Source organism: Scomber scombrus, chromosome 5, assembly GCF_963691925.1.
Source record: "Scomber scombrus chromosome 5, fScoSco1.1, whole genome shotgun sequence".
Taxonomy (NCBI): Eukaryota; Metazoa; Chordata; class Actinopteri; order Scombriformes; family Scombridae; genus Scomber; species Scomber scombrus.
Window position 1 is genome coordinate 14,019,530 of NC_084974.1, and position 23,699 is coordinate 14,043,228.

The 23,699-nt window shown below is 38.4% G+C and overlaps 1 protein-coding gene across 2 annotated transcripts in view; it reads left to right on the forward strand.

The window, feature by feature from the left end:
- Window positions 1-23,699, forward strand: part of dock10 (dedicator of cytokinesis 10) — a 70,525-nt gene that overhangs the window by 26,311 nt on the left and 20,515 nt on the right. For both annotated transcript variants that reach the window (XM_062418477.1, XM_062418476.1), the window contains exons 2-22: window positions 8,802-8,921; window positions 13,077-13,166; window positions 14,149-14,231; window positions 15,822-15,894; window positions 16,175-16,315; window positions 16,624-16,758; window positions 17,530-17,716; window positions 18,573-18,658; window positions 19,126-19,209; window positions 19,399-19,557; window positions 19,923-20,171; window positions 20,298-20,420; window positions 20,995-21,077; window positions 21,196-21,318; window positions 21,422-21,501; window positions 21,588-21,775; window positions 21,956-22,021; window positions 22,167-22,259; window positions 22,414-22,537; window positions 22,660-22,781; window positions 22,939-23,022. In XM_062418477.1, coding sequence (XP_062274461.1) covers window positions 8,802-8,921; window positions 13,077-13,166; window positions 14,149-14,231; window positions 15,822-15,894; window positions 16,175-16,315; window positions 16,624-16,758; window positions 17,530-17,716; window positions 18,573-18,658; window positions 19,126-19,209; window positions 19,399-19,557; window positions 19,923-20,171; window positions 20,298-20,420; window positions 20,995-21,077; window positions 21,196-21,318; window positions 21,422-21,501; window positions 21,588-21,775; window positions 21,956-22,021; window positions 22,167-22,259; window positions 22,414-22,537; window positions 22,660-22,781; window positions 22,939-23,022 — 2,493 coding nt within the window. The remainder of the gene's footprint in view (window positions 1-8,801; window positions 8,922-13,076; window positions 13,167-14,148; window positions 14,232-15,821; window positions 15,895-16,174; window positions 16,316-16,623; window positions 16,759-17,529; window positions 17,717-18,572; window positions 18,659-19,125; window positions 19,210-19,398; window positions 19,558-19,922; window positions 20,172-20,297; window positions 20,421-20,994; window positions 21,078-21,195; window positions 21,319-21,421; window positions 21,502-21,587; window positions 21,776-21,955; window positions 22,022-22,166; window positions 22,260-22,413; window positions 22,538-22,659; window positions 22,782-22,938; window positions 23,023-23,699) is intronic.

The window sequence follows — 23,699 nt, forward strand, 5'->3', positions numbered from 1 at the left end:
TGCGTGGGAAGCTAGAGGGGACTGCAGTACAGTAAGTGGGTGAGGACTAGTGGTGTGCATCATATTTGGACCTGCATGTTATTCTGTGTCAATGATGGAGATATGTATGGAGTCAGAGGAAAAAGTTCTGTTGTAGTTTTCAGTCTCAGTTTTGCTAGACTGAAACAGGCATGAACTTATCTCTGGCTTGCTGTGTTTCTGTTTTTTACTGCATCTCTGTAATCCCTTGCTAAATGTTCTCTTTCTTACTGCCTCTTTCTCTCTGTTGCTGAGGTTGACGTATGATCAACGAGTGGGGCCTGGTTGTTTCCCTTAACAGCGGAGAAGCAGAAGGACGGAAGTGAAGGGAGGAGAATAGAGGGGGATGGTGGGGTCATACATGAGGAATCTAGTTTCTGTGGGAAAAATCTGCTTTCTTTGCATATGGTCCACAGAGAAGATGACAAAAATAGCTATTCAAACAAAAGCGTGAATAACATGGTGGGTTTGAAATGTTTTGCAAAGTGAATGAATGCATGAAAGAATGAATGACGGCATAAAAAAATCAGTGAATGAATTGCATAAAACTGCTTCAATTTTTTACAGCACAATTCTGCGTGTCAGCCATCTGTTTGGTATCTGTATCCACTAGTGTTGGCCAGGGTGTTGGTTTTTTTTAATTCCCAGAAAGGCCCTGGTTTCTGTAAGCCCGGTGGAAAAAATGTTACACTTTTGGCAGCGTGTTATCTTTACAGTCATCTCTTCTGTTTCTCTTTCTTTCTTTCTTTCTTTCTTTCTTTCTTTCTTTCTTTCTTTCCTTCCTTCCTTCCATAAACCTTTGGTCTCTTCTGGAGACCCTTCTTTTAGTCTCTATGGCAAACTGGAGTCATGATAGCTTACGCTGCAAAATTATGTTAGCCTGCATATTATTGAAAGTATAAGAGCATGAGCGGGTCTATTTAGACGAGGCTTAGTTAGAAATTAGTGCACTAACTCCTTTTTAGCACAAGATATTTTCATGTGATAGTAAGAGACTCATAACTCCCTATAATGTCTGCCTGAAACATTCACAGTTGAAAGAATCTATTCCAAACTGTAGTCATGTTGGAAAAAAACCTTGTCATATTTGTAAAAACAAAGATGGGACTTTTTTTTAAAGGGCTGGTTGTGGAATACAAGAAAAGTGAAGGGTAGGATGATGGTGAGGGCCTTCCTGTGCTTTGAAATTACTCAATTATGTGTCCTCTGTGTTTATAAGTTACTTGAATTTTTGAAATTTGTGGCTCAAGAGGTAGCAGTCTTGAGGTAGAACTTGTTACAACATTACACCAGAAAGTCAAATAAAATATGCCACAAAGCTTTTACATGAACCCAAACCTGCTGTAACTTCCGTAGTTGGATTTTGCAGCCAGATGATGAGCAAAGCAGGGCACTGGTGTTGCTGGTTGTCCAGCAGAAAAAAGTATTTATAGCATTCCACAGAATGGAAATTAATATCAGGAATAGCTGAAATTAATTTTCAGTTTTATATAAATAGCTTCTGAAACAGCCAGCTGGAGGACAGAGGGGAATCTAGGCTGTACAAAAAGATGGATTTGGAGAAATCTAAACAACTTTTAGTGAATAGAATGTCCCAGCTATGTTTAAAATATACTCAGTATTCATAAAAATGAGTCAAAAAAGACCATGATACCAGATCTTTAATAACAGCTGGTTTCTGTAGAGCAGTTCAGTTAAATAAGATAAATATAATAATCAGTGTGACGGCCAGATTTGTCAGTGTTGCTCTCCAAAAGGCTTTTGACATCCAGTTGAATCATCATTTATACTGTCATGCTGAGAGTCAAGCTGCTGGATATGAAGTGGGTCAAGAGAAAAATACAACTGTGTGTCATGAAAACATTCAATTGCCTTAAATGTGACCGAGTGGCAGCTTACAAACAGGGAATGTCCCAAGGGTTGAACTTTGGGGAACTCCAAAAGTCAACTGCAGTTTGCACTAAACAGAAGACAACCAGTGGTAAATATTCATTGATAACCTTTTAGAGCTTCGAACATACTGTGGCCACATTCAGTTTACTCAAAAATTTATTTTATGGTCGTGAAACCTTAAAACTGTTGTCATAAGAAGCTACATTCTTCAAGAACTATGGTTAATTTTTTTTTAAAATTAGGTAGTAGTTGTTAATCAAGGGATGGAGAGCTTCAACAATTAGTCGATCAATCAATCAGTTGACAGAAAATGAATTGCCAACTGTATTAATAATGAAATAATACATTATTTTTTGGACAAAAATGCCAAACATTTACTGCTTCCAATTTCTAAAATGCATAGATTTGGTGGCTTTCTGTTTAATTGCACATCTTTGGGTTCAGGACTTTTGGCCTGGACTAAACATTATAGACTAAACAATTAATCGTTGAGAAAATAATCTGCAGATCAAAATCAAAATAATCTGATCAAAAGGGGTTCAAAATGAAGTTAGTGAGATCAGTACCATTGAACCAGTGAATCAGTTCTTAAGACTTCTTTAAGGCATTTGAATGTGATCATGGCTTCCAACTAGGACTCTCTAAGAGTAGAGTAGTGTTTGTCGACAAAATTGCAGACTGTGCTGGAGATGTAAGATATTAACAAACAGTTCACTTTGACAGGCCAGGGTCTAACACATGATACATCACTGGTTGTCAGGCATACTGGTAGTACGGTATGTGACCACCACAACTCCTCCTTGGTGTTGACCTCCTGACTGCTCTTGAGTGACACTGGATAACTGGATGTCACTTGTTGGTTAATTAATTGCCAACATAATGTGTTAATTTTAATTTGAGAAATATCTGTCCATGCACTGTGAAACCAGGGCTGGTTAGTTTCTGCAAAGTGACTGACACACTGCTAAATGGACGGACTGAAATAGATGTGTTCAGTAGACAGCCAGCAAAAAGCTGTGTGTTTTGGAACAAGGCAAGAAAGTTAGTAAAAGGTAAATGGGCTTTACATCACAAACTCAGCACATCAAATTGAGCCTGAAAAAGTGTTTTTCATCAGTGGAATGACTTCTTTTTAGAAGTATAAACCCCCATGAGCTCCACAGTGTCTTTCTCCAGACCCTATATTGCGCTAATGATGTAAAGCAGATGGCTTCTGTCTGGTTTCTTCTGCTCTCTGCTGTCTCAGCTGTCTCTGTCCCTCTCTCTTTCTCCATTACAGTCTCTTACCCCCTATCAATCTTTCACACTCCCCCATCCTTTCTTTTTTCACACTCTCCTCACATCTTTCCCATAACGAGATGATAAGCCCTTAAATCTGCGCTATAAATGATACAGGTCAGCTTGTGCGCATGATGTGCGAAAAGGTGAACCCTGTGATTTCTCTCCAGCTTTGTCTTTTTTGGCTCTTAATGTTAATTGATTCTCAAATTTGATTTATTATGTTCTTCTTTCCCCTCCTGAGTTATATGGAATACTCCCCCTTCTCTCCCTCTGTCTCGTTCCCTTGTTCACAGTCGTTTTGGAGGAAAGCCATGCTGTGAGCCACCAGTCTAGTGCTCTATTTGTGCCCTGCTCACAGCTGTAGTTTACCAACATCAACACCCACTCTACCTCACCCCTGCTAAGAGGGAGGGAGTGAGAAACAGGGGCGGAGGGCTGAAGGAGAGATGTTAAAAGGGATGTTTAATAGGGTGAGAACAAGGGAGCAGAGAGGAGATGAAGAGAGAATCAAAGGAAGAAGAAATAAAGGAGTGCACTGAGGATGTTTGATGAGCTGTGGAAGCGATAGAGGAGGGGAAGAGAGGGGAGAGATGGAGCCAGCTGAGGCAGCTGGTGCAGAACAGAGGAAGGATGGAGGGAGGAGTCAGTGGAAGAAAAGGGATGTTGAATTGCTGCATATTGCTGCAGATGTTAACTAGGCTTGAAGGAGTGCAGTGCTGAGAGTTATTTATGAACCACTATTTCAGATGCAAAACATCAAAGACTTATTAGCGGCTATTAAATTAGGAAAGCATACAGTAGATTAAGAGTAATGCATTACTTGTCCTGGTAGACTTGCAGGGCCATGAGCACTCTGCTGAGTTACAATCATGAGACATGTTGACAGAAGATCCTTTCTCATTCATCCTGGTTAAATCGTACAATCTCATAAATAGCAAGAGGCTAACACACAACAAAATAGAAACCTTTGTTCTTCACACCTTTACATGCGATACAGGTTGCCATCAGTTTCCTTCACACATACGAAACTGTTTTTGCACTCTAACAACACTTAACCTAACAATACTTGACCGAAACCAACTACTGTTAACTGACCTAATATATAACGCATTGTAACATTCAGCAGGACAGTGTGAAGTTATTTTCTATTTTCTGTTGTTTACATTGTCCAATTCTACATTTCCATGTCTAATTCCTCACAATTTCACCCAAGTTACAAAAACAAACAATTATATTTCTCACCTACCTCTTTTTGGTTTTATTTGCTATCTCTGAGATTGCTGCCTCCACCTCAAACCAAACACTGGCTCTAGAGAGGATCTTTTACGTTTTTCAGGGTTTGGGGGGTAGTCGGTCGTTTGCATTCTGTACAGTTTGTGAATAACCAACAGGTCTCACTGTAAACAACTATTACAGCAGCATAGGAACTGAATGGTGTTCTTTGAAAACTGTTGACAGTTTACTGTGGATTAACTCAAATTAAATCGTAGATTTTATTAAATTGATTTTTTTCCACGCTGTGAGCGTGGGCACATCTCATTTAAAAATATAGACATAAATTAAAACCAAATAAAGTAACCCATTCAAATGAAGAACATTCATTTTTATGCATCATTCATTGCATGAGTTCCACTAAATAGTTTACTTGGGCCATTTTATTGTAATGTATCAACAACAGGTATGGCAGGGTCAGAAATTGTTTCCTCTTCTACAGATCTCTGTTCTTCTATGAGGTTTAATCTGGGGGAAGTGAATGTCGGTATGTGTTCAGGCAAACAAATGTTAATGTCATCCTAAATTCACGAGTCTAACGTATTCGTGTATTACAAGGAGAACCAACACGAGTGAAAAATTGTCTTATTTTTTTATTTTGTACACATTTGTTTTGTCACAGTTAGGGATGCTCCGATCAGCATTTTTGGGGGCCGATCCGATCACCGATCACAGGAATCATATATCTGCCGATACCGATCACCGATCACAGAATAGATGGGAGAATAATAATAATAATCCTCAATGTCCTGTATTTACAGTGTAGCCTTGTGCACCACTTAAAGTGGTAAAACCATTTGTACTAAAATAAATAATAAACACAATCAAGATCTTTATGTACCACAATCAACTTTTTATTTGTGTCAACCCTGCCCTGTCAGCTTTGTTGTAATATCCCTCCACCTTTTACTGTCCCTGCTGTAAGGCTCCAGACGTCTAAACGTTTCACTGACAGTGGGCTGAGTGACGGCGGCCGTCTTTTTTTTTGTCCGGGCTTGTTCCTCATACTCGCCGTATTCTGTTGTGTGGCGCGTTCTCAAATGTCGGATGAGGTTAGTTGTATTAAATTGTCGTTGTTGTTGACCACCTCTTGGTATTTCGGCGTCGCATATCTTGCAAACAGCGAGTTTTACATCTTTTTCGGAAACTGTGAAAAAATTCCAGACCGGAGAACTCATGCTGCCTGTGCCAGCCTCATTCATGAGAGCGGATAAACAGTGGCAGGTTAATTACGTCACGCGCTGGAATGCGGGAAACAAAACAGTCTCATATAATATACGTCACGCGCAGAATGTCTCCGGTAAAAAATAAATAAATATATATATATATATATATATATATATATATATATATATATATATATATATATATATATATATATATATATATTTGCGATCAGCTTTTCTGATCTGCACTTTGAGAGCACACCGATCAACCTGTTTAGGATCAATATCGGCCGATAACGATCTGCGGCCGATCGATCGGAGCATCCCTAGTCACAGTGTTTTCAGTCAATATGCACGGGCCTGCAGACAGACTCACAAACAATGAAGAGGACAGAATAGCTTTAGAGCAGGAAGTTGATGGTTTGTGTGTTTGAGTGGTACATGCACGTATATGAGCATATGTGGGTTGAGGGTGTGCTATTGTTAAATTTGGACGAAAGCAGATAAGATCCTGGGTGTGTGTGAATGCATGATAGTGTTTAACTGTAGAGAGGGGAGTAGCCCCTTATTGTGGCTGTTTGTAGTATGGAATGTAAGAATAATGGATCTTCTCTCATTTCGAACCCTTGATTTGTTCAGCACAGAAAGCAATGCCTCAAATTGTCTCACGCAATTGTCTTAAAGGGAAAGATGCTGAGAGTCAAACAGAATATGATGTATAGAAACTGAAGCAACTGGTTGGTTGATTTCTCTTTCGCGGGGGATTTTCTCTCTGTCTTCATTTGTGTGTATGTGGTTGTGTATGCTGAACGGTGTATTTGTGTGTATTGGACATCGAGCATCAACTTCCTCAACATCCACGTGTGCTGACGTGCAACCAAAACCTCACCCAGTGCTAGTTCTGCTTCTGATAGAGCACATGCCTGCGGTGTGTGTTTTGTGTAGTTCTCTTTGGATGTACATGTAGTTGTGACCGTTTAGTTTTTTTCCCCCATTTTTAGTAGAAGACAGCTCCGTTTTTGTTTAATACTGTAACTTTAAATCTGTTGGCAATGAGCTTCAGGAGCAAAATCACCTTCAGGAAGAAAATAAAGAGCAAACGAGTGCGATCGAATTTCAACCGGCTGAGTATTGTATGTATGCGTGTGTCTCTTTTTGTCTTTGCTGGTTGTCACTGTCACTTTTACACTGCTTACACTCATCATTCTAGTACTTATTGACTGCACATGGATTTTATTTACTATCAGTGCCTCATGTATTGTCCGTCTGCTGTCAATCATAGTTTGATTTATGCATTTTTACCTGTGGTCATTATCTTCATCCTCTAAACAGTTTTATGATGATTATTGCGTGCTTCATTTCTTCTTCTTTTTCAAGATTTGTGTGTTACAGTTCATTGAATCAAGCTCTGTGACAGGAAGAGTCAGATACAGGAGAATACTTTGAAGTTGACAGATTAAATGATGTATGTATCATTGATGCGTACCGAGCAGAACTCATGCTACAGTTTCTGACAGATGTCATCTTGTGTGGGGAGCACCAGACTTTCCCTTCAAACACTGATGTCACATGGGTCAGAGTAGAGTCTCTCTGTGCAAATGAAAGTCTCAAGTTTAATCAATATGCCTGCCTATCACTTTTTCTGTCATTTATATGCTTGTGTTTGTTTCTCAGAAAAGCAAGTTTTACTTATTAATCATCAGAGTTATTATAACTATATATTATTTCCATTATCAATACCTCTGTTGACTATTGTTTCAATTAATTAACTAATTATTGAGTCTGTAAATTGACGTCTTCAAAAGACTTGTTTGGTCTTCTCGACAGTCCAAAATGCAAATATATTGAATTCACAGTGATATAAAACCTCATATTTGAGAAGCTTGGGGCAGGATATGTTTTTTTTTTTTTTTTGTCATATTAATTTTATTGATTCAAAAGATTAATCAATGATTTTAATTGTTGTCAGTTCATTTTGGTAATTGATTAACCATGGTCATTGAAGCAGTATTTATTATTGAATCATGTACAGTATGTGTGCAATACAATACGAGGACAAACAACTGTGAAATAAAAAATCTAGGTAAACACACACATAAAGCAGCATACTTATTTTTAAAAGTGCATGAATGTTAACAGTAAACAATATATGGATGGTATAGAAAGTACTGAGGTAGAAGGTTGCCCCCCCCCACCACACACCCCTCCGTGCTCTTGCTCACTTAAGTACTGAGGCCTGTTCTGACTGTTAAGGTGGCTGGAAAGATCCCCGGTCTGCACTGTATACGTGTGAACCAAACCAGAGATCATTATTTCCTCCATCTTCCTGACCACATACTGCTTCAGCTCTCATTGTTGCTTCTGTTGCTCCTGTGCTGCTATTTTCTGAACAGTGCTCTACCGCCGTCCTTAATCTGTTGAGCACATGTTGAAAATGTTGTGTTTTTTGTGTGACTCATTGAGTTACTTGCATAATACTTCATTAAAGCTTTTTGAATGTCTTGGAGAAAGAGAAATTGAGTATGTCAGAGGTGCATTATCGTTTTGCACCTTTTACATTTGTGGTTTATATAGAGCATATAAAAAGTAGTCAGGAAGGTGTGAGGGTGTTGGATTCCGTTTGTTGGATGAGGTGTTTTCATGTGGTTATAATGTCAGTAAGGGAAGTGTTCAAAGGAAATCCAAATCATATCTGGTTGTAGATAAAGTTAAGCAAAGTTGTCTTACTATGTCTGTAATGTGTTACCTAGTGCTTTTATGTTTCAGTTTATTCAAAACAAGCTCACAGATGTATTATTCTGTCGGGTGTGTCACAGCTGTTGCAGCTGTTCTGCTACTTCCTTGATAATTTTTTTAGGTCCTAATGATGTCATGGCAAAACACAGGAAGTGTCATGTTATGTTTTTATTCCAGAATGGTGAGATTGTGTGTTGTCTGTTGCTAATTTACTATGACTGTTTTCATCTTGAAATCCCACATTTTTAGGGGACTATCTGTCATGGAGCCTGCAAGTCATTGCATTAATCTACTTCAGTGAAAGACCACTCCATTTGTCAGCTGTTATTCTGAATGACATTTTTTCAAACATTTGTATCGTATCTTATTGTATTGTATAATTAAACAGCCAAATGGGTGAATACCGATCATTTATCTTTGTGTGTCTATTTGCAGCAAGAGAAGCCTAAGCTGATTGATCCACTTGACTATGAGGCTGTCATCTCTGAACTGGGGGACGAGTTGAAGGAAGACCCTCTCAGAGATCTGCTCCTATTCCCTGACAATGATTTCTCAGTAAGTGTATGACACTTTGTCAATGTCTAAAATAATCCAAAGATATTCAGTTTATAAACTTGTGACAAAGAAAAACAGTAAATTGTCACATTTATGAAAATTTGGCAGTTGTACATAATAAATGCATTAAATTGCCTGTTGATCAACTATTCGATTTACCAACTGATCATTTCAGTTGCATTGACCATTGCATAATGTTTCATTGTTGTTTTATGCCATTCTTGCAAGCATGCCCCTTTGACCCTAAATAGGAATAAGACCACAGCAGATTGGCAGTCTCTGTCTGCCTTTACAATGTGGCTTATATTGTGTTAATATCATAAGTGGCAGAGTATCAGCAGGATTACTTTATAGTCCAGATACAGATTACTTCATGACATAAACTTGGAAAGGCTCCTCCCAACAGTGGAAGTTAACAGTAAAAAGAACTACAGTGCAGGAGAATCAGCAATTGAGGGGGAAAAGGGGAAAATAGAACAAAACAATCCCTAAAAATCATCATCAACATGTTTAATAAATGAGAACAGAAAACAGAAAGTAAGAAATATTCTCAGTGTGACAGGAAACACAGGCATTTATGGGAAGTCTTAATTTTCAGAAGCTGTAGCATTAATAATAAAACTGGCAAGTCGTGGACCATTAAAATGATTTTGCCACCAATAAAATTTGTGTTAAATATTTTATGTTTCAGACATATCTTCAGTAGACCTGGTAATATCTCGATAATAGTTACTTAAATGTGGAGAGCAAACAGTTCTGTGCTTTGTTTGTAATACACAAAACTGCTGAAATAGTGCTCTTATAGCCACATGCATTACAAATGAAACATAAAACTTAATTTGTATAAATAATGTCATATTTTTCATTTAAACACCTATTCTGTTATTTACCACCCTATACCCACCAAAAAACAAAAAATATAAATATGTCTAATATATTTCGAAGAGCAACATATGTCTTGTTGTACAGTCCTGTTATCATTATTCACAAGAGACATAATTGATCAAACAGATATTTGATAACTGGCTTAATTGGACTACTGTACTTTCAATGACTTGCACTGAAGCTGTGGCAAGAATTGAAAAAACGACTAATAATTTAATACTGTTGTGAATCTCAGTTTTCCACCAAATGTAATACTAATAATATTCAAACACGGAGAAAAATGTCTGTACATGAGTTTACATAAACTGTTTCCAAAAACTTGTCCTGACCCAATAACTTAGAAAAATCTTTATTGAAAAAATTCCAAATACAATATATCAAGTAATAAAGGGCCACCAGTGCCAAAGTGCAAACAATCACTTTTCCTCCTTTGCTAATAACCAACTGCTGTCATAGATGCTGCAAACATTTGCTTACGGTAATGATTGCAAATAGTAAGTTGTTAATTAAACAATATATTGATGTTTGCAATGCAACACATGACACCTCCTCGTTGCTCCACCATGACACACTTATTCACACTCATCGTGCATGTTGAGCATTGCAGTCTTTTCATTACAGTCAACTTTTTATTCTCTCCAGTTGCCTGTAGCCCTTTGCTCATTAGTACCTTGATTACTCTACTAATGTGTTTCTGCAGATGCAGATCCTTTGCACATTAAGATGACCTAATTGGCGACTTGTGGTAAAGGGAATCGTCTGTTTTGTTGTAGTTTAAGTGCATGACTCTACTGGTTTCAAGCTCTGTCTGGCTACAAGACGCAGTCTCCTCTGATTTTCTGTCTCTCTGTAGTCTACAGTCAATTTCCATAGTTGTAAGTGACAGTGGCTTGGCAGAGTAGTGCTATTGAACCAAAGGCATTTACTAGATCTGTTTATTTGCCAGTTGGTTAGGGAGCTCAGTGTTTTTGCCTGCTGATTTGTCAAAGTCTGTCACTGTTCACACATACACAAATCTTTATTACTGACTGCATCACTTGGAAAATGGCTCTCCATTTCTTTCTGAACATATGAATGTCCACAATAAAGATTATGTTCATTTTGTGTTTCATGGAACATGAAATATACTTTAGAATTAAAGCTTCAGGTTTCAGTTGTAGGTCTAATCAGTTCAAAGGAAGGTAACACATATTAAAAGACTGGACCTGAATTATTCATCTTCACTGCAATAAAGTGGGCCAGAAACAATGTTGAGAAGAAGGAATTGATGAATATTACATTCATATTCTGGATAACTTTTTGTATTTCCTCCCAAATCATTGTGCAGGAGTTGTTGATATTAGAGTCCAAACTATACAGCATTTTTGAAATTTTTGAGAGTTTAAAAAGTCAACACTCATAATATAAATTCATATTTTGGATAAGGTCCCCTCACTTGGTATTTCTGTGCTTCAATTTCCAGTCATTCATTAGCTTACATATATACAGAAATATCTGCTTTAAGCTAATGTATAATACATAACTGCATTGAAACAGAAAAGCAGAAATTGAAAAGTGGACAAGCTGGAGCCACATCCCTTTCTGTGTCAACTCAACTTTATTTATATAGCACTTTAAACACATCACAGTTGATCCCAAGTGCATTACAGCACACAGATGGAAACAAAGCAAAACAAAATAATGGAGACAAAAACATAATGTGAAGATAATAACAATACTACTACTACTACTACTACTACTACTAATAATAATAATAATAATAATAATAACAAAAATGGTCATGAAAAGCATATAGAGATAAAACAGACCTACAAAGACTACAGCAGAAATATATTTGATCAGATTTGTCTGTACTCATGAATGAAGTAAACAGTGGCTCTCTTTGCATATTCATAATAGTTTCAAACAGATAAATTGTTATTAAATGGGTTTTTTTTTAATCTAACTTTATGATATTTGCTGGAAAAATTCATTATAATTTGGAACCTATTAAATTGTACATTGAAACAATTGTTAAAGTTACATCAACAAGAGTTCTTGGAATTTTTATTGATGAAAAACTTACTTGGAAAGATCACATCAGTTTTGTTTGTAGCAAGGTTACAAAATCTCTAGGGATTATTAGGAAAATGAGTGCTTTTCTACATTCTTCTTGTATGCTTACATTATATTACAGTCTAATATATCCATACATCACTTACTGTAATATTGTGTGGGCCAGCACTTTCCACACATATCTTCATAAAATATTTTTGTTGCAGAAACGTTTTGTCAGAATGGCACATTTCTCAAATCATTGTCATGCAATGGTACTGTCTATTTTTGATATTAATATTTTTCAAATATGTACTTTTATTTTTAAGTCAAAATAGTATAGTATAGATTTACCAGAAAGTTTCAAAACATTTTGTATTTGTAGTTCTCAGGTACACCAATATTCAACTAGACAAATAATAACCTATACCTACCAATGTACCTTATGTCTCGAGGAGTTTTCAATAAGATGGATTCCAATTATGGAATAGAAATTTGCATTTAGTTATTGATTTTCTGTCTTTGTCCAGATACAAAGTGAAACTTAAAAATGTTCTGATGACAAAAGATTCTAGTACATAATCCGGACTTTGTAATGTTTTGTGAATGTATTCATTCTTTTCTTTTCTTTTGTATTTAACTTAGAATTCTTTCCTTTTTTCCTTTATTTTGTTTTGCATTGTTTGTATGTAATATTATTTAGGAACATCATATTTATGTTTATTTTTGTTATTTAACTTTGCATTGTTATTGTTTATTATATCTTATAGGTGAGCTTTTAAGACCTACCTCATTTTACTATTTTTCTCTGACTTTTATTTTACAAATGTGCAAATAAACCAATAATCCAATAAGGTGGTTAATTTAGGCACAGCTGAAGGGTGACGAATACAAGTGAGTTTTAAGTTGTCTCTTGAAAATCTCAGTATCGGGAGTCAGGACACCTCGGATGACAATATTGCACTTATACCATTGTCATGCAGGCTGCCTCGATTTCCTATTATAAGTAATCAGGGTTTCTCTCATATTGTTAAAGCAGTGTTAGTGAGCTGACCACTTCCTGACACTGTTGCTCTTGTAATCAAAAGGTTATAGTTTGATTTTATGTATTATTTTTTATATGGATGCTTTTTGTCACAGGTTAGGTCCCATCTCTGCTATAAAACATATAAAAAGCATTGTGTGTGTTTTTGCTTTCATGTTAACGGATCTCTTCTATTCCTTTTATTCCTGCAGGTGTCCACGGTGCCTCAGGAGAGACGGACTCTCAAGTCAACAGTTCCTGAGGGGGCAGAGGTACAGACTGAATGTCTGCTGGTCAGACAGGTGAGGTGTACTCTGTGTTTGTGTGTGTGTGTGTGTGTGTGTGTGTGTGTGTGTGTGTGTGTGTGTGTGTGTGTGTGTGTGTGTGTGTGTGTGTCCATGTGTAGGAGAGAGTGCACAGGACTTAAACCACTGAGGTTTGGAGTGAGACAGATTTCAGTTGGTGTTGGTTGGTGGTGAGGTTTGTCAGTTTAAGCAGTTTTTAATATAGGACATCCTGATACCGGTCGAGCGGTTTCACCATGCCTCTGTCATGCCTCTGAAATAAACCAGATGTGTGCATATCTAAATGTGTGTTTGTGTGTAGGCTAGGTCTATCAGGGCTCATTTCAGATCGACCAGCCATAATTTCAAAGGCTCAGTGGAGAAATAATATCCGTGTAGACGGAAACTCTCCAGACAGTACTGTCACAGCTCACTGGAGACTAGTGTGTGCCTGACTCTGGTTGCGTGTGTGTGTGTGCTGGCCTGTCTCAGGTTAATATTGTGGCGGATAATATGTTTGGTCTGTTTATATTTTGAGACATTGTTAACAAAAGATGACGAACTCTCTAACAAATGGATAAAAGAGAATTGCGACACGCCATTGAACAAGTAGACGGAGAAGAGGATATGAAACTGCCTCGTTGACTTCTTGTCTAGTGTAGGTGTGTGTGTGTCTGAGAGGGAGAAACTGTGAAAACTTGCGCTCCATGAGACAGACAAGTAATCTATAGGCGTAAAGATATCTTTTTTGCAGATTCCTCAGGGGCTTAATTCAGTACCTTTCATAATTTAAATAATTTAATTATGAATCCCAGCCAGCAGATTAGTAGCAAAGCCTCAGGAGAGTCTGACTGTACACTCCCTGTTTCTACTGTAATATCACTTTCTTCAATGAGTGTAGATATTTCAGCTATCTCAGGTCAAGGTTTCCCACAGAGGACATTATTTTGGAAACTTGATATTAAATCATATTCATCTTAATCTCCACCTTCTCCTCCAGGCCTGCAAGTATTACAACTCTGAACAAAATGTGGTCCTGTTCAAGTATGACGACTACGCTGGAGACTACCGCCTGCTGCCTAGGTAATACACTTTTGAAAAATAAACTGTTTACAGTTTCTGTTGTCGATTAGGATCTAAACTGAGCCAGCTGAAATGTGTCATAGATTATCTAAAGCTTTCAAAACCCAAAAGTTGCCCTCTAATGTTCACTATTGTAGTTTGTTATTTAAGTTTGCCAATTTTAGACTACTTTTTTACACTTTTTTTGCTTCTTTTGCCCACCAAAAATAATGTTTCTTAGAAAAACATGTTTATCTTTCTAACATTAAGATATTGGAAAAAGTACCTTTTTGACATGGGTATCAAAACGTATTATCGGTAATGCAAATCTTCAAACAAAAGCCAGCACTAGGCTCTTATAGGTGTTTCCTGTAACTGCCTTAAAGCATGGGTTTGTCCATTTTTTGATGTATGATGATACGGAAATGTAAAAAAAATGTGCATTCGGAATTGTTTAACTTTCTGACTTGATTAAAGACATGCTGGATTTTTTCCTCATAAACAACCAAACCCAGAAGTAGCAGCTATCATCAAGCAGAACCACAATTTGTTACACTGAGGTGGGAGGTCATTAACAAGAACAAGATGGTGACTAGTGTTGAGTAAAAGACAAGAAGGAGGACATTCCACTCCAACAAATGTCAACTTTCAAAGCTCCCTCGATCCCCTTTTTAAAAGTCAGTCATTTAATCAGACACTGGTTCAGTCAGTCAGTCATTCAGTCATCAGGCTGTCAGTCAACCAGAGTTTTGTCAGTCCCAGTGAGACTGACCCAGAGCAGCCCTGCAGTCACTGCTCTCAACCACAGGAATGTCCTTCTTCTGTCCCATGGGTTGCCACTGTACTCTTTCAGTCAGTTCACATGACCTATGAACTGACGTCCAGGATGTGCTTTAAAGTAAGGCCTTAAACATAAGTTGGAGCACAATCCTGCTAAGATACTATTCCATAAAGTTAATCTATCCTCTGACATTTTTAGCGTTAACATCACTTGTTTATCAAGCTAACAACTAGCTAACCAAACATAAACTATATCCTCACAGATTTTTGAAACATGTTCAAGAGAATTACACAAGAGAAAGCATATTACAATGGGGATCTGCAGCTATTATATACATGTGATTGTTACCGCTATTATTTGAGTGGAGCAATCTTCATCTCTGCAGGCCAGTATAAGCATTCCTGTGTCCACGGCCAGCCCACAATCACTTGAAATCTTCTAAACATAGTCCCCTTAAGAGATTATTTCAGACAGCTTTTACGACTGTGTGACTTTTAGCAAAGGGTGGTTCCAGTGTTATCCTGCACAGACTGCAGCCTGGTTGTCTCCAGCTCATGGCACACACACAAAGGCATTTTATCCCATGGCTAGCACACAAAGACGGGTCAGCCTGTGAAATCAGTGGAGCAGGATTGAGCGACGACCGTCTATTGTTGACTCCTGACAGGGAACGATGAGGCAGAGTCAGCCACCCACAGTTACTTGCATAAGTCAAATAGAGTAGATTAATTAAATTCCTGAAATCATTTTTTCTGTCCATACGTGTATTTCATTTCAAGTGATCCACTTTTGTCTGAATATCTTCTTCTCCTTTCCTCATTTCTTTACAGGAAACTGTACAAAGCAGAGAAGCTGCCATCCCATTCTTTTGAGATTGACTATGAGGACATAGACAAGGATGAGGTCAGTAATGACCATCTTCTGACAAATGCTTCTTAGAGTGAATGCATTACATACAGGGTACATCCTGGGTCTCATGTTTAAATTAGTTTATGGTAGCCTTAAAGCTGTTAAAATATACTCTGAAAGAGCAGTTAGCTCATTACAGGTCAGTGGGACATTGTTTATGAACATAATTTAACTGACAAATGGTCGTTGTTGGGTAGAGAGAGTCTAGAAAATCCCCTTCTCTCTATTGATCGTCGGGTAATGTATCTGTAACTTACCTATTTGTGTTTTACAGGACACCACCTCACTGTCGTCGTCCAAAGGAGGTGGGGGAGGTGGTGGAGGAGGAGGAGGGGGAGGGATCGGTGTGTTTCGGTCAGGCTGGTTATACAAAGGGAACTTTAACAGCACTGTCAACAATAGTATCACTGTGCGGGTGAGAAAATGTCTGATGCTCTACCCTTTCATGCACATGCACACACACACACACACACACACACACACACGCACATACATACTTTTTCTGTTTTGCCTCGTCACCATTATCATGAGATCTCTCTCTGTTCTCACCTGAAATGTTCCATTTCTCCTATGATGTTACTGGAAACATACCAACAATACATTTAAGGGAACAATAACTTTTTATGTTTTTATAAAAATCCCATTTTATAAAATGATTTGTCACCTATGACTTTATCCCAAAACTAGATTAAAATATTTGAATTGTATCTCTTGTCTGCACAGTCATTCAAGAGGAGATACTTTCAGCTCACCCAGCTGACAGACAACTCTTACATCATGAACTTCTACAAAGATGAGAAGATCTCCAAAGAACCTAAAGGGTGCATCTTCCTTGACTCGTGTACTGGTGTGGTGCAGGTGGGTTTTAAACCATAAGTCATATGAGAAAGAGCAAACAAACACACAACACACATTACAGACTTTTTTTGCCACAGACTACCTGGTAGAAAGAAATCTATATATAAACTGCATTTTAAGCATATATAGATTTTATATGTATATTAGGAGAAACACGCAAAGGTACAAGCTAGCCGAATTGCAGATTTCAGTAGCAGGACAAAGTAAAATGAAGAAAAATTACACTGTAGCTGAATATTTCTGATCTTGTATGAGTAGACATTGTAGTATATAATTGTGCTGCATGATGACACCACATGCCCAGGTCAAGATATTGCAGGTCTGCCTTTAAGTGTTTGAAGATGTGTGTCTGCCTTAACTTAATTGCTGGATGTATGTGGGACCAAGCTAGACTTTTCTCAAGGGGACAGCAGGGAACACACAATGTTAGAAGTCATCTAAACATGGAGGGCACATTAAAAAAAAAGAAGAAGTTACATTTAAATTAGTGACATTATATCAAACTTACATGCAACTTCCTGTTTACAAGTACCCACTGTGATTGTGTAATAAGTTCTAAACCACAATATTATTGTTATGTTTTTGAGCTTAATTTATCCAATAAACATCCCAAAACTGAGCTAAGTTTGGTTAAGCTTACAATTCATTATGCTTTCAAAAACTGCATGTCTAAGATGGGAAAATAGTACAACTTTCCACAAACTGAACCAAGCTCTGGTTTTGTCATGTAACCATATTATCCCATCTATCCATCCATTCATCCCCCTGAAGAATAACCGCCTAAGGAAGCATGCCTTTGAGCTGAAGATGAACGAGGTTACGTACTTCGTGCTGGCCGCGGAGAGTGAACAGGACATGGAAGAGTGGATCAGCACGCTAAACCGCATCTTACAGATCAGTCCACATGATGGGCCTGCTCCGGACCGCAAGAGTGTAGACCTCACCGACCATCGCCAGGGTGAGAGTGGTTCTGTTCCTAATAGATATAAACAGAGGAAACTGAAAAAATAGCTGGAGAGAGCAAAGTGGATGGATGCATGAATGGTAATAATGAGGAAAAGGGGAAATTCAAAAAAATAATTCCAAAACATGGAGAAATTAGTTCATGCTTAGTTTCAGCAAAATTGTAACAATTTCTTCCCTTTCTGACTTCAACTACTTAAGTAAATAATTTCTGCCATTGGGAATTTCTACTGGGTTGGGCTCGATCCATAACATCACCAGCAGGAAATGGGACCTGACCCCAATCATGGACTCCACCTTGGTTTAGTACATCATACCTTGTTATTAAAAAAACTTCACATGGAAGCAAAATCCATAATAGTCTGTGAGAACCACAGCCTGTAATATAACACACACTGACGGAGCTCTGAGAATTGGCCCCAGTGAAATGTGACGGAATGATGTAATAGTCTCAGCTGTCATGGCTCTGTGGTCTGTTAGCATGCCTGTAAATCAAGCTGCGAGTGCATGGTGACCTACCATTAATGAGCCATTCTGTTCAGCGTGGCCTTTGGGAAGAATCGCTCCAGGCAAATGAAGGTTATATTTCCGCAGATGCTTGCCTTCCTTATTATCCATAAATACCACAGATGGAGTCATATTTTATTCTGCAATGGATATATGTCCAGTGACTCCAGTTAGTGCGCTTTTAGTATACTGCTGAACCTATTTTAGAAACTGTTTTATGACCTTTAACTTAGGGGGAAAATGTACTGCTTAGATAAACTTTCTCATCTACTCAGTGTTGGCAGTTATCATTCATAAACAGAAGTCATTCTATGGAGTCCTAATTGTGTTTGTTGTCCCTCCAGATGTGTTTGACCTGTCGTTGAGTGACGGCTGTTTGCAGGAGAACGAAGATACAACAGAGAAAGGCATCAATCCAGAGTTAGCAAAGGTTGGCTACACTTGCAGTTCTTCTTTTTCAAATAATAATATAACTCTCCCGCTGCTCCCTGCAGTTAGGCTTTTCATAATTAACTCTACGTGCATGCACAACTATGAGTGTCTACTTTAAAGGTACCATGTGGAGTTTTTGGCAACTGGGGTCACTATGGAGCAAAGTTTTGATGAGTATATTGTTTGCTTTACTGGTAAATGCATGAGGATGGCCTCAAAATATGCACAATGCATTTTGGTTAAAAAAAACACATATTGTTTAATAGTTTTTGATTTCAAAAGAACTCCACAGTGAAGCTTAGGTCCAAGCCATCAGTTTAAGACTTATACTGATTTGAAAACTCAAGTATGTCACTATTCAAATTCTCTGTTTCTGAAAAAACAAAACTGGAAACTGTTGTTGGCCTTTTTAGTGACATAATAACTTATAACAGCCTATTTTTCATGTTGTCTCTCCCTCTGCAGTACATCTCAGAGACAGATGAGGGAATTCGCTCTGCCAGGAGAGAAGAGAGGTTAAATCTGTTCTCGCTCGACCCCGACACTCCTGTAAGTATAAAGAAAGATTAATGTTTTGACTTGATGCATTGTTCTACTTGCACTCTTCAGTTTGTGTTACGAGGCTGCAGTTTTAACGAGATCTCATTCTTCCCAATAATTCTGCCGCACTAGAATAAAATAAAGGCCTTTAAAGTACGGCATACCTCCAACTAGCAAACTGTGTTTTACCAACCACAGGTTCTGAGGAGTCCACGGACAGAAAATTCAACAGCTGAAAACGCACCAGTGCGCCCGTTTGAGGAGAAGCTTGGCAGAAGGTTTATGATAACCTGCCGCTCCCTTAACCTCATGCTGCAGGGCTGCATCAACGAGAGTGAAACTGGACCGGTCACTAATGTGAGGATTAAATACAACATATACCTTTTACACTTTAAGACATTTATTCAAACATGCTTAACTTTTGCATTAATATGTGTGAGAAATATGTGGTGATGACTCTCAAATCTGCATAACACATCTTTAGCTGCTAAAAGCTTTTTTTCTTTACACAACCAGTGTGGTATTTCTTAAGATCACTTCCCTGTGAAATATAAGAATAGCCCTTCTGCAGTAATTATACATCAAAGGCAGGAGAGAAAGGAGGTAATTTAAGTTCAGAAAGCCTGTCAGATAAGGTATTTTGCTGAGTGGAGGTTTGAGTAACTGATTCTTGAGTTACTGTTAATGTACAAAAAATGACTGAGTTTAATATGTTCTACCAGATCGAGCCCTTCTTTGTCTCGTTGGCTCTGCTGGATGTACGAGAGGGGCGAAAGGTATCTGCAGATTTCCATGTAGACCTTAACCACGAGGCAGTGCATCAGATGCTCGGAGGTTGCGGTAACGGGACAGGCGGTCCAGGGACGGGGGTTGGAGGTCAGGAGAATGGCCTGTGCTCTCCTGCAGAGAAGAAGCCAGGAGACTGTTACCTCAGCCTGGAGCTGGACCACTGGCTACGCTTTCCCAAACAGGTAAGACACGCATTGTATGCTTTTTCGATGTGGAATAATTTTGTGATATTTGAACACAGTGTTGGATCAAAGCAAAAATACCACATAGAATAATATTAACATGACTTTCCAATGCTGTCCATGCAGGCCATTTTCTCAGTGACCAACCCCCATACTGACATAGTGATGGTGGCCAGAGTGGAAAAGGTGCTGATGGGAAACATTGCTTGTGGGACTGAACCTTATATCAAAAACACAGACTCCAGCAAGGTCAGAAAGTAATTTTTTCATTGCTTTGTGATTTTCACTGTCAGTTTAGCATCAACTTAGTATGATTCAAGGTCTTGATTTTTTCTTTTTTGGTCATTAACTAATAACAGAGCAAACTCTTTTACTGTATAGTGCCTTATTTCTTGGAGCAAGCTGGGAATAATGGCTTTTGAGACATGATGTTAGACGTTTACTGTAAGGGAAATGGTTTAATCTAGTCTAACAGTTTAATGCATGACATTTACAAAATGGTTTTCCTGTAAGGCCAGAGTTTATCTTCACCACTGAATGCCAGTTGGGTCAGAGAGTTTGGCAATTAGGTTTTTCCTAGATTCTATCCAAGATATTTCCTGGTTTCCCCACTGGCTGTGCTCCATGTGGTCCTTGTTCAAATGGCTAAGTGAATCACCAGACATCCAACCTGTTGCCAGGGTTACTGTATTAAACAAACTGTGATTTAGTCTGTCACTCTAGAATTAAGGCTAATCACATCCCGTTTCATTTTTAAAATATCAGTGTGGCTATATGCTAACATTTCCTTCTGTTCATTGTCCTCTGTTTATGTTTCATTCAGACTGTTCAGAAGATTTTGAAATCCAACAAACAGTTCTGTAGTAAACTGGGAAAGTACCGAATGCCGTTTGCCTGGTCTGTCAGGTCAGTGCCTCTGATGAGAAGCTCTGTTTTCTACATCTTTGTTGATGCTGTTATCCTCATGGCACTTAATGACTAAATAAAACAACTGGAAGCTCATGTGTGTCTCTGTCTATTATAGGTCAGTGTTTAAGGACAACCATGGGGCACTGGACCGAGAGTCTCGTTTCTCACCCCTCTTCAAACAGGAGAGCAACAAGATTTCCACAGATGACCTGATTAAGCTGGTGACTGAGTTCAGAAGGTAAGACATTGTGGAGGCTTCACCAGAAAAGTAGGTCAGTAGAATTTTCCAACACGGGATAAAACGTTCTTAAAACATTTTATTTTAACTTTTGTGTATGCAGGGCTGAGAAGACCAGTAAACTGCAGACTATTCCTGGAACTCTGGACATCGCAGTTGACTATATTCCATTGGAACATCCTAGTATGACCTCTTCATCTCTGTCTGTTTTTATACCCCGTTTTGTATTTTCTCATGTGTTTGAAACACTTTCTTCTCTGTGCTTTTAGACTGTGTGACATCCTCTTGTATACCAGTGAAGCCCTTTGAGGAACTGAGCAAACACCAGCCTACTGTGGAGGTGGAGGAGTTTGTTCAGGACACCACCAAGTTCACCCAACCGCACCGAGTCTACAGAAACCACATCTATGTCTACCCTAAACATCTCAAATATGACAGTCAGAAGAGCTTTGCTAAGGTATAGCATAGATATTATACTAAGAAAACTTCATTTCAGAGGAGCTTGAGCTAATGTTGTAACAAGGTTACAACATAACTCTTGTTTTTGGCATCAGTTCATCTCTTCATATATTTTTATTGCTGACTGTTTTTGCCATATGTGCAATTATTAATATTACAATGGTCTTCTTGTTTGCAGGCTCGTAACCTTGCAGTCTATGTGGAGTTCCGCAGCTCAGATGAAGAGATTGCCAAACCTTTAAAGGTAGCATGCATATTCAAAAACATGCTGATGGGACATTTATTGGCCTTTATATGACTCTGTCTTTTCCAGTTTGATCATTTGTTTCATGGGAAAATGGCTGAACGTGACTTTTTTTGTGCTAATTCTACTATTTCTATTTTTCTAGTGCATCTATGGCAAGCCTGGAGGCCCAGTCTTCACCACAGCCGCCTGTTCAACAGTCCTGCATCACTCTCAGAACCCTGACTTCTACGATGAGGTGAGGACAATAGTCTCAAAATTATAGGATGGGTATCAGTAAGTGGATTGACTTCAGCTTCAGCAGCCTTTAGCAATAACATGTTTACAGCTAATCCACAGCATTTATTGAGCATCTGTGTAATTTAACCTTTTATATGCCACTGTGTCCACAGGTGAAGATTGAGCTTCCCACCCAACTTCATGAAAAGCACCATCTTCTTTTCTCCTTTTACCATGTCACCTGTGACATCAATGCTAAGACAAATGCTAAGAGGAAAGAAGCCCTGGAGAACCCAGGTGAGCTAGTAATAGATCTGGAGCTTTAATTTAGTAAAACATTTATGATGTTATGTTATGTTATGATTTTCTATTCCACTATTGAGTAGCCCTTGTTTTGTATCTGTCTGCATCATTTCTAGTGGGGTACTCTTGGCTGCCACTCCTCAAAGAAGGTCGTCTGTCATCTCAGGAGTTCAACATCCCTGTCTCCTGTAACCTGCCGCATGGATATCTGGCCATCAAGGAAACCAGCAACACCAAGGTGGGAGGGAGGGCACAGGATGTACGAATATAAGAAATACTGATGAATAATAAAAGCATTAATTTTGTGGGAGAAGATGAGTATTACAAATTGCGTCCTGTGATAAATGGACTGTTTGAAGAAATGGGACATCGAACATCTCCTCTTTACATTACAGAATGGAGCAGATGTGAAATGGGTTGATGGGGCAAAAGCCATCTTCAAAGTGTCCACCAAAGTCGTCTCCACAGTATACACTCAGGTAAGAACATCTGGGATTCTCTTTGCTTTCCGTTGTTTGTTTTTGCTGGTTTACTGTCCCTGTGATGGACTGGGGATGTGTCCAAGGTACTGCATAGGATAGATTACAGTCTCAAATTACCCTGACCAGGATAAGTGATATAGGAAATTGAGGGATGGATGGCTTTTTACATATTGTTTTCAACTACTGAATCCTTGGCAAATGATCCAGAATGAAGACATGCCCTGTCAGGTTTAGCTTTATAAGAATACTTCACTCCGAAAATGAAAATGCTAGCTGTTATCATTATCTGGGCTGTTGTGAGCCTTCTCTGAAAAAAAACGTAGCTACTTAACAATAGATAAATGTATTTTATACTTTGTAGCCAAGCAAATGCAATGAGAGCCCACAATGTACAATCAGCCTTGATCTAGATTACCTAGATAGTGTGTGGCACATGAAACAAGGAAGAACACTGAGTCTGTTTACAGTTTGCTTGTAGAGGATGTTTGGAGAGGTGCACAGCATTTTTTTGATTTGCTTGTGAGTTGCAAATTAGATCATCCTACTGTATGTTTCACTTTCAGTCGCAGCACTGTGCAAAAGTCAAGTCAAATCAATTTATACAAGACATTTAAAAACAAAAACTGCATTCACAGATAAGTTAGAAATACAATCAGATCAATAAAAGAATACAA